Source organism: Pleurodeles waltl, chromosome 1_1 (genome assembly GCF_031143425.1).
Source record: "Pleurodeles waltl isolate 20211129_DDA chromosome 1_1, aPleWal1.hap1.20221129, whole genome shotgun sequence".
NCBI classification, from domain to species: Eukaryota; Metazoa; Chordata; class Amphibia; order Caudata; family Salamandridae; genus Pleurodeles; species Pleurodeles waltl.
This window is the reverse complement of record NC_090436.1, coordinates 743,575,827-743,590,414: the sequence shown is the minus strand read 5'-3', so window position 1 is coordinate 743,590,414 and position 14,588 is coordinate 743,575,827. Positions and strand designations below refer to the sequence as shown.

The 14,588-nt window shown below is 41.7% G+C and overlaps 1 protein-coding gene across 12 annotated transcripts in view; it reads right to left on the bottom strand.

The window, feature by feature from the left end:
* Window positions 1-14,588, bottom strand: part of SEMA4D (semaphorin 4D) — a 498,348-nt gene that overhangs the window by 82,786 nt on the left and 400,974 nt on the right. For 10 of the 12 annotated variants that reach the window (XM_069227504.1, XM_069227508.1, XM_069227522.1 and 7 more), the window contains one exon: window positions 2,004-4,174. In XM_069227504.1, the coding sequence (XP_069083605.1) occupies window positions 3,243-4,174 (932 nt within the window). In that variant the 3' untranslated portion in view covers window positions 2,004-3,242. Of the gene's footprint in view, window positions 1-1,483; window positions 1,691-2,003; window positions 4,175-14,588 lie in introns of those variants that run through there. The other 2 variants (XM_069227530.1, XM_069227533.1) reach the window with 2 other exon arrangements.

Below are 14,588 nucleotides of genomic sequence, written 5' to 3'. Positions count from 1 at the left end.
ACATTTATGCAAGTGGAAGTTTGGCTTTTTATCCACAGCTAAACAGAGGTCAGAGGGAGCTCCTTTTGGACCTAACACATGGTTATTATTGGTCATCAAGTCTGCAGTGTTATGGTAAAGTCAGTTACCAGATAACTATTTTATAGGAACACTGGTTTTCTACTCCGAGCTTTCAGCGTGTTATAGTCTGCTTTAACTCCTATGCACCAACTGGACTTGCCAACCTGAAAGATTTGTTAAAGGAAAGTTAATGAGGGGATAAAGTGTCAGAGGGACATGGAGCCACATGGATTATGTAATGGTGAGACAAAGTGCATGGTCTAAAGGAAGTGAACGATACTTCTATTTATTCAAGAGTGGGAAGCCTGCTTAATTCTGTCCCTGGATCATCCTAACAAATGGGGACAGTGGGCAAATGGTTTTATGGGACCCACTTGCAAAGATCAAGGTGTCTTGATTTGTTTAGTCTTGTAGCAGAATAAGGCTGCAAGATACTCTGCCAAACAAGGTTGGGGGTGGGGGGGATTACAGTAAAGTGTGAAAGGCTTGTTACAAAACCATGAATGAGAAAACCTATTTTCTTCTCCCTAGCAACCTAGTTTAAAAATATTTTTGATTGGGCGGTGTTGACCATCTGAAAACTCCCACTATACACTCAGATGTCCATGGTTGCTATCACTTTGGCTAATATTTTCTACAGACTCTTGTCATTTAATAGATCTTGTGTGAACTATTAGGTATTTTGTGGATCTAACCTCATCTGGTCTAGGTTCAAATCAGCATGATTACATCAATATTAAGACATTCCAGAAAAAAATAGAATCCTTTTGGGTGTTAAAAGATTGGCTCACCATGCCATTACCATTTAGTAGGGTATTATTTGCTTACATTTAAATCTAACATAGGATGCAACCAAAAAAGACCAATAATCACCTAACTATTGTGTGGGAAATACAACATTTATGAAAACAATCTAAAAGAGGCAAAAGAAGCAGCTAGACTAAGAGGAAAATATACAGGTCACCAAGAAATGGCTAACACACAACAGCACAAAATTATAATTGAAGAATTACATCCCATAGAAGTTTACCCGATATAGGAACTAGGCTTGACTTGTGTAGTATCAAAACCGATTCTTTGTTACTCAGTATTAGACTTGCACATCAGCATTATCATCATATGGTTAGTCAGAGCTACTGAAGAACGCAAAATCAAAGAGGATCCCTGTGAAATGCTTGTATCAAACAGTATCTGGTCACACTCCACTCACCACTTGGTTTATAAATTGCGTCAATTGTTCCCTGGGCTTTTTAACATCAACTATATTAAACTACATTGTTTAAACTGCAGAACCAAATGTATCTAAAAGAACAGCAAGTTGTGAACTGAGGTTGTTATTAAAGAAAGCACGACTGATTTAAAAAAGGTTAGTCTCATCACTATCACAGTGGTAAGTGCACTACTACTATTTATTATAACTCACCAATAGCTTGACAGAAGAGGTGAAAGGATCCATGCACAACAACGATTTGCGCCTGGTCACTTAAGAAAGGTGGCAACATCATAACTGGTGCTTTCTCTGCACCGGATAAAACCTCAGTTTGCATGTTGGTGAGTGAAGGAGGAGAATCAGATTCCATAGAAGACAAAAGGGAGGTACCAGTAGAAGGGAAAGGTTTAATAGATGAAGCTGTGTAACAGAAGAGGACAGAAAAGAAAAAGAGGGATTCTAAGGAAACTGGCTTTAAGAATCACAACAGCATGCCACAAAGAGTGACTGAGAGACATGAAAGAACAAAGGCAGCCGAGAAGAGACAAACATAAAAAATACATGCTTAGGTACTGTGCCATCACACTGTCTGCTCATTCAATGACATACAAGAAAGTTACATATTTTAATACAGTTTTTAATGTTGTCCCTTTTCTTTCTATGTACATCACTAGGAATAAAAAAATAAACTCAAGCTGCATTTCAAAAAATATATAAACAATTTACAATTAAATGATTAGAATCATATTTTACAGTTTAATACACAACCATTAAAAGAGTCCACGCCTTATTGCTTGTGTCCACAAATGTTCTCATGCTATTCATTTCTTTTTAACTACGTATTAGTAATAAATCATTCATCCTATGGAACTGTGCAATAAACCACTTTGCAACCATGCCAACCACAACAAAGCAAAAGGATGAACCTTGTTATTCATGCTCGCGTCACAATGCCATAGTAGCGATGATAGATGAATTGCTTGAAGCCCAGCTGACCAAGTCACTGCCTAACCTTCAATATTCCTCTCCGGCTGCTAAACCGATACTAGTGAGAAGGAATCCGAATGCATTTAAGGTTTTCAAGAAACGGCTTTGGGTCTTCATATCATAAACTACATATCAGCGATTGATGTGACCTTAACAGACCTTTACTGATTAATTATTTTTTTTGTGCAAGTTCTTCACATCAGGAGCCTGATGCACAATCTACAAGTCTATCTGGGTGGCATGGCACAGGACGAGCCACTTAAGTTTCCAAACGTTGTTCAAATAATTTTAGTGAAAAAGGGGAGTTTTCTCCTTGAATGGTACAATCATGTTTACTCATCTTAAGTGGTGGTCCACTCGTTTGAGACATCCGACAACTCAAGAGTACAAAAGATTTACATCATATGGCAGATACAGAGAAAAACAGCATATCCCTGAGAATAATTTGCAAACGTAGCTACATTTGTTCCAGTGTAAAATCATATCAGAAGAAAGCAAGCTTGTAGAAAACAATCACTTTGAGTAGCTAACACTAAAGGCAAAGCTGTCCTAATTTGGACAATAGACTAATCACTTACCAATCTGATAAACTAAATTTAACTTCCAATTTGGAATTAAACTGAAATTCAATTTCTCATTTTGAATGACAAAGAGAATTGACAAGAGTGTACCGCATCAAAATAAACTGCCACAAGAAAGCCTGATAAGCTATGGAAGAAGAGGGACCAAACTGGAAGTCACAGTGAGAAAACAAAGGTCCGAAAAATCATCCACAATTTTGATTAAAAAAGTAATTATCTTAATAAGGGGAGGGGGGGGGGGGGGTGAACTGCAAAGTAATCTTTTTTCTCAGGGCAAGTTAAACATATTTGAATATTGTCTTAAGTTAGGCACAACATAGTCTGTTCATATGTGGCTCAGAAACAGTCATTACTGAAAAATTATCCCAAACAATAAATACATCCAAACAAAGGCAGAGATTCCCTCAGTCACCCTCCACATCGGAATCTGCAAATTTAAGCTCGCAGTTTACATCAAAAGGTCTTTCACTGTCATCCTCCTCTATGGTTTCCGTTTCAGGCTTATGTAGGATTTTGCCGTTACCACATTCTGTCTCAGTCTCATAACCAGTGTCACGAGATGCTTTAGGCTGCTCTCCATTTTGGTTCTGGTTGTTTTTCTGCTCCACCAAATTCTCCTTCAAACCTGGCTCGCAATCCACAAAATCTGAAACAGCTTTTGCCTTTCCGGGCAATATGGCAGAGCGATATTTTAAGCAATGTTCTGGGAGAAATCCTTTGTAACAATTGTAGGTAAGCAGACACATAAACAGTACGAAAAAGAAAACAAATAGGTATGTGAAAAGGGGGTTGTCATTTGTATTTGTTAAGTACAAAGTCTTTTCCAAGCGAATTTCAGGTGGCGCACTGAAGATCTGTGTTATTGAGACTGTGCTTGTTAAGTCATGAAAAGTTGGATTTGTAATGATTGTGGTGGTGGATGGCCTTTGAGTTGGGGATATTGAAGTATGAGTGGTGGGCCTTTCAGTTCCTACAGTTGACATTTTGGGTGTATCATTATTACCTTCTGTCTGTGTCGCAGTGTGGGTAGGAGCCACTGTCGTGGTCGTCTGTGGCAGCTTTCTCAATTCCAAAACATGCTTAGCAAGTACTTGAGGGTACTTCACATTCATCACATCTTCCTCAGACAAACACATGTAAACTCCCATGTCAAGCTCTGTTGCGTTGAAGATGAATAATGCTTCTCCGAGAAGATAATACTTCGGCCCTTCAGTGTTTAGTCTGTTGCTCTGGAACTTCCAAAACACCGTTGCCAAATTTGACTTTTGAGAGCACATCAGTTTTACTGAACTTCCGAGTGTCAACTTATGATGCAGTTCAATTCCTTTGTGTTCACCTGGAACAAAAAAAAAAATAATAATCAACAACTGTATTTTTTAAAAGAAAAATTATAGTATCGAATAAGCACTAATTACTGGATTTGTCTATTCGGGAAAAATATTCCATGAAATGCACAAATGCAAAATATTTTTTTATAACATTCTGGCCATCCAAAGTATAATAAAGGTTAAACAAAATTCCTTGAAGAACATTAAATAAATGTGTTATTTAATATCGGTTTACTATGCTTTAAACAACGATGTAAAAGAGAAGCGAAGTTCCAAAAACAATAAACAAAGATTAAAGTCTTATGGTGATCCCACATACAGTGAGAAGCAACTCAGTATACACAATTGTGTAATTAATACACATTATAACATTCGGACTGGCATGTTCATTTGCATTGATTTAACTGAGATAGAGGGGTACAACTACAAATATAATCTACTGCAGTCCAACAGTGAACTCAGTTAAAATTCCATGTATAATACCTACAACTCAATGAACTGCAATACTGTGTCAGAACAATTGGTTTGCCCATCCGTCCACACATACTTAGGCGCAGCTTCAAGTGGTATTGCCAGATCACACAGGCGCTCTTCAAGCAACAGGCTTATCAACTGGCGCTATTGTGAAGTAGGTATTCCCCAAACGGCTCAAAGATGTCTTTCAGTCTGGATGTTCTATGTTCCAGTTTAACAATCTTTCCCGAGACGTCATTGTATGAGGCAGAGCCCCTCAGTCACTCTTATTCCCGGTGTGGGACCTCTAGTGAAAGCCTTCGCTATCCTACGTATATCAACATATCCCTACACCGTAGCCTGCAGTGTACCATCTAAGATTTGGTGCCACCTCTATGCAGTATCTAAGAATGGGGGAATATCCAGGAAGAAGGAAAGAAATGAACAGAGCATCTGGGGAATTTAAGATACTAAAGAGGGGTCCATTTCGTGGAGCAACTCAGGGTTATAGTACAATCTATGTAAAAATGACAATGAATAAGCGTGTACCTTGAATTAATTGACCAACTCAGTTTGCTAACAGCAAAGATACCAGATGTTAGATGTGATCTCACCCAGGTCAGTCTCCAACATGCTTTGGCATTACAGTCAGAGGACCTTTTGCTATGTGTAGAGGTGTTTTCAGGGCCATTTCATTTTATAGAAAAGTGTGACTGCGCAGTATCATTTAAAACCAGGAATAGCAAAGCCACCAGCCTAATTTAGTCAACAATGCTCTGGGTCTTACAAATACGAGTCTATTTGTGAACAAGTAAAACAAAAAAATGGGAACCATTAACAGTGATTCTGCCGGCTTCGAAGGGAGTAGCTGGATCCATTTCTCCACTTACGTAGCAAATTTTTCAATCCAAGGTCCATAACTGTCCTGTTTCATGGTCAACAATTGCAACGATACCCAGATATTTCACTGAGACTGGCCTCCAAGTCTGGGGACACTCCAGTACTGGCCTAGCAGGGTTATCGGTAAGTGGAAATCCCTCAGACTTGCTCCAAATAATCTGCAGTACACCCCCTACATATTGTTTCATGTTCACACCTGGTTGTTTGACAAACAGACCGACTTCACCATATAAAGACAGTAACAAAAATTGTGCAAGGAAAAGGATGCCTATATAGGTTTCTCACACAGCAAGGAAGACACTGGCTCTAAAGCTATAGCAAAAGTGTGACAAGGGACACCACTGCCATTTATTCCTGCAAATCTCAAAGATGGAAGCTAGACAACCATTAATAAGTATTGACGGCCCAGGATTCTCGCATCTCAGTCTTTGGGCTTAATTGAGAAATAACCCCGCAACTGGAAGCATGCACCATTGCTCAATGACATTTACATCAAAATCAAACACCATGAACGGGGAAGTCCACTTGGGGCTTCACAATAATCAAAGAGTTTTGAGTACGTTAATGGATTTTATCAACAAATTAATTCCAATTAAATAATTTATTCAGTAATCATTAGTTTTCTTTGGTCATCACAATTACCAGTTCAAATAATCCATTAGTACATAATTCAATTCAAGGTCAAATAAAATAGAGAAGATACAATAAGTGTCTATTCTAAATTAATCCCAACAATGGTAATTTCTTCAATAAACAAGGAAAGGTGTCAGTTCAGAAGCCCAAATGAGGTTCTGATGAGAGAGTAAAATGCATAAGCATGAATGTTTTTCATTTAAGCAATAGAGAAAAGTATACTCAGCTGTGAATCTGCAGACATCTCTGAAAAAGAGAAGGGCTCAAAGGAGATCTCTCCTTACAAGAGGGACAAACTAAAAATCCTAACTGCTGTAGGAACACACGCTAATATAAATCTCCTAAAAAATAACTGTAGCAATCAAGACCTTCCCTAGCCCTTCTATCAAATCAAGTTTCAGCAAACTCTGAGTGGGTGAACTCCCTATTTTCTCACATCGTCACAACAGGCCACAGAAGCACATCCGTGAAAAGATACTTCCCCACATTTTGTGCTTCAGAAACCTCTTTCAACGAATCACATTTCCTGCCATCTTCTCTCTTACCGGTGACAAGAGTGGTCTAGTATAAAACAAATGCCTATTCACTAGCTATAAGAATGATTCTGGAAAGTTATAGCATGTGCTGTGGAAGAGACAAACTCCTTTTGTGCAAAACAATTTAACACAAAAACAGGCCTTTCAATCTTAACATGTAAAACTAACGTTAATATGGCATCAGTGGTTTAGCTAACTTAAGTCAGTACATTATATTATTTCATTTGTATACTTGCAATGTCCAAGTATGATTACCTACTACAAAATTCTATATATGGCATGCACGTTATTCAGCACAAATTGCACTCTTTTCCGTTAAATGCGATTAATTTGCAAAATCAAGAACAAATTGATTACTTACCCAGTAAGCATCTGTTCAAGGCATGTAGTTATGTAGTATCACATGCTCTGCATACTCCTACCATCTAGTATTGGGTCTGGAGTTGTGCAGAAGTCTTGAGTCACAAGCTCTAGCGACTCCCCTCTGTGATAATGAGCATGGGCATCAACTCCATTGTTACACTGTTTTCCCGCAAGCAGGAAGAAAGGAGTGTAAAGTAAATGTAAGTAATGTGATGACCATGCTAAATGTATACATATTATGGGTAGAAAAAGAAAAGACTGCAACAGCCACAGGTGCTGGGGAACAGGGTGGGTGCATATGAATCTACAGCACTACATGTCACGAACATATGCTTACTAGGTAAATACAGAGACCCATGCTCTGCATAGGCTGTAAAGCAGTCCCTCCTTAGAAGTGGGGGCTAACCTATGGGTGTTGCAGTGATTTGAATAAGGGCACATAGCACTGTCTGTCCTCCAATGGCTTGCTGATGTGTTAATACATCTACAAAATAATGCTTGGACAGCGTGTGTGGGGTAGACCATATAGCTGCCTTTCATATGTCAGATATGGGGATATTTTCTAAAAAGGTCATGGTTGCCCCCTTTTTGCGAGTACAGTGTGCTCTGGAAGGAACAGGTAAAGGTCTTTTGGCTTTAGCATAGCAAGTTTGAATGCATTTTACTAGCCATCTGGCTATGTCTGATTTGGATATAGGGTTGCCTTTGAGTGTTGGGGAAAAGGCGACAAAAATATTAGACTTTCTAAAAGTTTGTTTTATCAACGTAGAACCTAAGTGCTCTTTTAACATCTACTGTGTGAAGAGCTCTTTCTGCAACAGAATCTGGTTGAGGGAAAAACTGCCAATTCGATTGATTGGTTGAGATATAACCTTAGGTTGGAATTTAGGGTTGGTAATGAGAACCACTTTGTTTATTTGGAAGAACGGATCTTCTAAGGTTAAAGCCTGGAGCTCACTAACACGCATAAGTGAAGTGATGGTGACTAAAAATGCCACTTTCCAAGATAGAAACTGAAGAGGGCATGAGTGGAGAGCTTCAAATAGGGGACCTATGAGTCTAGTAAAAGGTGCAGACGGGAACCTTGGTGGAATAACTTGTTTGCGTCCTTCCATGAAGGCTATGATGTCCAGAATTTTGAAAATAGGAAGGTGCTGCCTATTTTGGAAGTAAACTGAGATTGCAGCAAGAATAGAAGTATGCTAAATTTGCCTTTTGTAAGTGAAGAAGCAAACAATGTCTTACACCGTGGCTTTGAAAAGGTAAATTTGTTTTGAATGACAACAGCAAACAAAATCTTTCCATTTTGCTGCATAGCAGGCTCTAGTGGTGGACTTGCGTGCTTCTTTATGAATGTCCATACATTCTTGTGGTACGTTAAGGTAGTCAAACTATGACCTCAGGAGCCAAACTGCTAGGTTGAGAGCTTTGGTATCTGGTTTGTCCTTGATTCTGAGTGAGAAGGTCTGGCCTGTTGCAGAGCTTCTTGTGTGGAATTACTGAGAAATCTAGTAGAGTTGTGAACCAGGGCTGATGTGCCAAAGTGGGAGCTACCAGGGTCATTTGTAAGAGACGTTTGCCTGAGCTTCCAAACCAGAAACAGGAGAGGGAGAGGTGGAAGAGCGTAGACCAAAATCCCTGACCAACTCATTTATAGTGTGCTGCCCTTGTATAGAGAGTGTGGAAACCTGGAGGTGAAGTTTGAGCATTTCACATTTTCTGCTGTGGTTAAAAGGTCTTTCTAAGGGAGCCCACACCTTTGTCAGTATGATTGTAGGACTTGTGGGTGGAGTTCCCACTTGTGGATTTGTTGCTGCATTCTGCTGAGCATGTATGCAAAGTCATTTGTGAATGTTGTGATGCAGAGCCCATTTCCAGATAGTCAGTGACAGGAATGACAGTCGTGGAGACTGTCACTCCTTGTTTCTGTAGGCAATGCATGGCTGTCATACTGTCTGTCCGAACTAGGACAACCTTGTGAGTCAGGTGAGGAAGGAATGCTTTCAACTCTGGTTTTTGCCATCCCAAGGACCCTGCACTGTTAGGCCTAGTCGGTGTGCACGCCATCCAGTCAGTGAAGTGTCCGTTGTGAGAATGATGTGTGGAACAAGATCGGGAAAAGGTCACCATTTTAACAGATTGTTGTTATTTCACCACTGCAGAGAATGGTTAGTTTGGCGGTCTATCAATATATGCTCTAACTGACCCTGTGACTGACGGGGTATACATTCTTGTAACAAGCAAATGTGTAACTGTGTGGGGCATTATGGCAATGCAGGAAGCCATAGACCCTAGTAGGTGCATAACCATCCTTAGTCTGAGTTGGTGGTTTGTCTGAACCTGGAGCAATGTTGCCTGAACGTTTTGAATTGTGTGGGATTTTGATAGGCTAATTCCAACTGTGTTTAGGATTGCTCCTAAATATAGTAAAGTTCTAGTAGTTGCAGGTAAGACTTGTTGGTGTTGATCGTAAATCCTAAGGTGTGAAGAAGATTTATCATCATCTGAGTATGTTGTTGGCACTGATGAGTGCTGGCTTTGATGATCCAGTCATCCAGGTATGGGAATACATTGATATTTTATCTGCACAGATGAGCTGCGACCACTGTTAGGCATTTGGTGAATATGCAAGGTGCAGTGGTTACCCCGAATGGAAGCACCTTGAACTAGTAATGTTTGCCCACTATGACAAATTTTAAGTATTTGAGATAGGCTGGGTTTGCTGGTATGTGGAAATAGGCATCCTTCAGCTCTAGTGTTGCCATAAAGTTGCCTTGTCGAATGATATCCTGTAAGGTGACCATGTGGACGTGCTCTGATAAGATGCATTTGCTTAAATGCCTAAGATTGGCCTTAATAACCCGTCCTTTTTGGGGATTAATAAGTACTGAGAGTATACTGCTGAGCCACAATGTTGAAGACGACCAGGTTCTATGGCTCCTATGAGGAGAAGGGCTTGAACATCCTGCTTGAGTAGTGTTTGGTGTTTCTGCGTTAATCTAGAAGTGCAAGGTGGAATGTTGGGTGGTGTGGTAATGAACTCCAGACAATAGCCATGTTGGATAATGGCTAATACCAATTTCTCCGTGGTGATGGAATGTAATTTTGGGTGACAAAGCTGCAGTCTGCCCCCTATAGGTGTTGAGTGGCTGGGGAGGGGGGGGGGGGAAGGGAGTGGAGGAGTGGGTAGGATAGTCACTATTTGGCAGAGGGTGTTGCTCCACAAGGGGAAGCACCCTTACCGCTACCCTTGTTGCTGTTGCCTCTTAGCCCCAGTACTAGCCTTTGGTGTAGGAGTTCATGGCTGCTTCTGTTGTGAGGTGGATGCCTCTGCATAAGTAGGCTTTAATGCCCCCTGCTCGGTAGGGCAAGAAAATGTTCTCCTCGGCTGACCTCTCCTGCACTCTTCTGGGAGGTACTGGAGTAATCTCAATTTCATTCCCATGAGCTCTACCATACCTTGCTAGGAGAGCCTGGGAATTGGTAGTACGCCAATGGTTGGCAGCATGGCCGGCAACTCTTTTCCTCGTAGTGTCTATTGGTCTTTTTTGTGTGCTGTAGTGGCAACTAAGGTGTCTGGAAGCAAATGACCTTTCATAAACGTATTGAAAGATTATACAGGCTTGTACCATTTATTGACTCTAGGAGTTACTACTCTAACACTAATGGGGTCCTTAAAAATGTCAGTATGATGCATCATACCTATAAGCATGGGCAAATACTGTGTGTCCTTGTGAGTGGTGCAGTGACTAAAAGAAAGTAATCTTCCAGTGGCTCGCTATGTAATTCCACATTGTGGAAGGCTACTGCACCTAATAATATGACTGCCTGATAAGAGGTTGAGGCCTCAGGAGGGGAAGGCCGAGCTGGATAGAAGTCGGGGTCATCCACTATGTTGGGATCTGTGTCATACATATCCCATGGATAATCCCCCTCCGTGCCCACCAGTACCCAAATGTGGAGACCCAAATTGGTGATATGACCAAGGGGTCTTGCAGTGGAGATAATGATGGAGAATGAGGTAGTGGTGGAGGATGATATGTGGAAGGACGTGGAAGAAAAACAGGGCTGGTGGCTTTGTCCATGGTTTTCTTCCTAGGAGGAAGGGGTAAAGTCTAAGACTTCCTCAAGTCAGATTCCTCTTGAGCAGAGGAGGAGAGGAAGGTTTGGCAAGTACACGGTCCGTCCCCATGAGGATATGCGTTTTTTGCTGTTTTATGTCCAGTTTCTCCAAAATGTGTTCGACAGGGGAAGTGGAGGCCGAGGAAGTCTTCAAAGGTTTTGGCTCTGAGGATTTTAATCCCGAAGTGTTGGACTTCGATGTATAAGCTGCCGTCGGCACTGAGGTGGAGGATGTCGACTGCCAGGCCAGCACCAAAAGGTAGATGCAAACGGTTTGGTCTTGGCTTGTGATTTCAAAGACGGGCCAGAGGGCAGGGTGTCCGATAGTTTTGCACATCTGTTCATGGCTAGGTAGAAGTTATGGACTGTTGACATCTGACTGGGTGGGTGGGGAAGCCTAAGGTCTTTTGGTCAGCTTCGGTTGGAAGTACTCACAGGCTGTGCAATTGGGAGCTCCTACACCTCTAACTACACCTTGAGGTTGGAGCTTTGGTCGAGGGAAAAGGCATCTTCCTTGGTTGGCAGCTCTTGTGCATGTTCCTCACCAAAGATGTTGGGAGTCTCTTCTGTGGCTCGTGAGATAATGAGGAGATGGGCCCAGTAGTCGCACAGCATATTTTTCGACATGAAGGATCAGCACACTTCACAGTCTGAATCCTTTTCATCTGCGGACCAACAAGTTGCGCACTGAATATTGGTCTGTGTGCAGGTACTTTGCGTAACAACCTGGACAGAATTGAATGGGCATGTGTTCCATTACAAGTGGAGCATTTTCAAGAAGACTGGTAACGACGGTAGGCCGCAGAGGGGATGCAGTCGAACTCGCAGAGGTTTCAAGGCAGCACAAATCCTGAAAGCACGAACAACAATACCGTCTAAGACAGAAAAAAGAACCAGAGAATCAAAACGAAGCAGAGTTGAACTTGGAGCGGAGACACACATGCCCAACCCCGACAGAAGTGTGAAAACTATCTAACAATGGAGTTCATGCCCATGCGCAGTATATCTGAGAGGTTGAGTCATTCAACCACGTGACTCGAAAGAGTTCTCTGGAGAAAAACTTGCAAATCTCTGCATCCAACACTAGATGGCAGGAGTATGCAGAGCATGTGTATCTACAGCCACACAAGCCTTTGAACATTTGCTTTCTCAGTACCTTAGCAGCAGTGCAGCATATAACGATTATTCAAGAGGTTAAAAACACATCAACATAGGGCAATTCTGTGGATTACTGTCAGCAAAATAATGTGCGCAGATTAGTAGTATTGGCTCTCCTGGGAATAAAACCAAATGTATCATGAACATTACAAGTATCAGTGTCTACTGAGGGAGCGTATATGTACTTAATATATTCAATCAAAATATATCACCAAGTGTAATAAGTCCTATCTGGTGAGCTGAAACTGCTCCCATCAGAGACCATCTACACTACCTTTCAAAGATTATTAAGGGCAAGGTAAGATCATGGTATGGCCCTGTATGGTAAGCCTAAATCTAGGAGAAAAATCATTGTTTAGTTGGCGCTGAGGCTCAAAGCATCTTTTTCAAAACTGTAGATGCACACTTCAAATCCTGTACCACCATAGTGAAGTGTGGCTAAACTAAGTAAATCTCCTTGAAAGTCCAAGTGGCCCTTCTCTCTTGCAAGTTTCAAAGCCATGTTTCTGTCAATATTAACTCAGGAGTGCGAAGGATCTGGGGGCCCTCTCAACAAACAAATCAAAAAAGCTAGGTCTACCAAAAATATCTTAATGGAGCCTTTTCTTTTCTGTTTACTGAACTCACATTCAACATATCACAGGTATATGCATATCATAAAAAGTTGTTCACATAATTTTTGGAATAATATAATTGCAACCAATAAACAAAGCTCAGTTGCCTGCAAAAATGCTTCAAATCCGTAAATTTGTGATGCTTGTGTGTGAAAGGGTAGGAAAAACAGGGGGACGAGGTAGTGGGGATAGGGTATCAGTAGAGAGGAAAAACTGTTCTCTATCGTGAGGGGAAGTGGGCACAATAGGGGTGGGTAAAAAGGGAGTGGGCTCAAAGTGCATGGTAGAATTAAAGAATTTGTGATGATAGATTCTGGGATCAATTAATTTAGACAGCAATACCTCCCAGCCTAGGGCCATTGGGTACCGCTGTAGTGTCCTAGGATCCTTGCTGTGCTGTGCTACTGCCTCAGCTCTGGTCCGGGAGGCAAACAAGGTCTGCCACTGTACTGGTTTCGGAGAAGTGGTTAATTTCCAAGGGGTAGTAATTGTTTTATAAGGCTAAGTATAAAAAATGCATTGCAATTAGGCGTCTGGGCGATCTGGTATAATCCAGAAATAAGTTACTCCCATGACTTGCTCCAACAGGGAATGAATTGCAGTCCAAAATGGCCCTAACTGCGGACTGTCCCACAAAACGTGCTTTAGGTCAGCTCAAGGAACACTGCATCTGGCACATGTGTCTGAGGCACCTGGAAAGATGTCCTGTGGAGTATATAAAATTGAATGCGTTTGAGGCAGGCGTTACAGGAAACACTTCGCTGATTTGCTGAGGACCACTCCTTTGTCATGAAGTGGTCTGCCAAACCTGGCCTTCCAAATATCTTGTAGAGGTTATAAAGACATCTGCGTATGTATAACTAGAGTTCTAGTGAGCCACGTGATTAGCATATGAACGAAGACCCATTGTGTGTAGTGTTTGCATGTGTTGATGTGACTGATTCCAAGACCAGTGTGGCCCTGGCATCCACCATCACCCTTCTCAAAGAGGCAAGAGAAGGAACTGATGTTCGGGAATAGCATATTGATCAGCAAGGGTTTCAAATGCCATTAGGTGCCTAACTGTATAAAGGTTACCCATGCAAGTAATACCAGCCTCTTCCCATAGCTGTAGCTGCCTGCTAGTAAGGGGACACCTCTGGGTCAGAAAGCTGAGCAACGGAATTGCCAGGAGGTGGTAGTATAAGCAAGATGAAGAGCTCACTTTAAGTATGAAAATGCCTTGGGAGGAGGGGCAAGCCCACGGGAGGATGAGCGCCTGAAGGTACATGGCAAAGGAGGGCTCCACCTGAGAGAGGAGGGTTTGCTGGGCCCATGTCCTCAAAAACACAAACCAGTCAACCAGAAGGAAAACCACTGCAGCTAGTCCACCAGGAAATAATATTCTAAGCTAGGCTCCTCCTGTTCTGAAAGAAGTTGGAGCTTGCCCAGGGCCACCTGTCGAGTTATGCCAACACAGGCCCCCCTACAAGGACATGAATGTCCCAAAAGAACAATTTGGGATGGGAGATAAGAAGGTTCATGAAATAAATATAAGGAACAGGAAAGGATCACATCTTAGATAATTGTCACTCGGCCTGCCACTGACATCAGGAGGGACGTCCAAAAGGGGATCTGTGACTGAATGGAGGCAACAGTTGTGG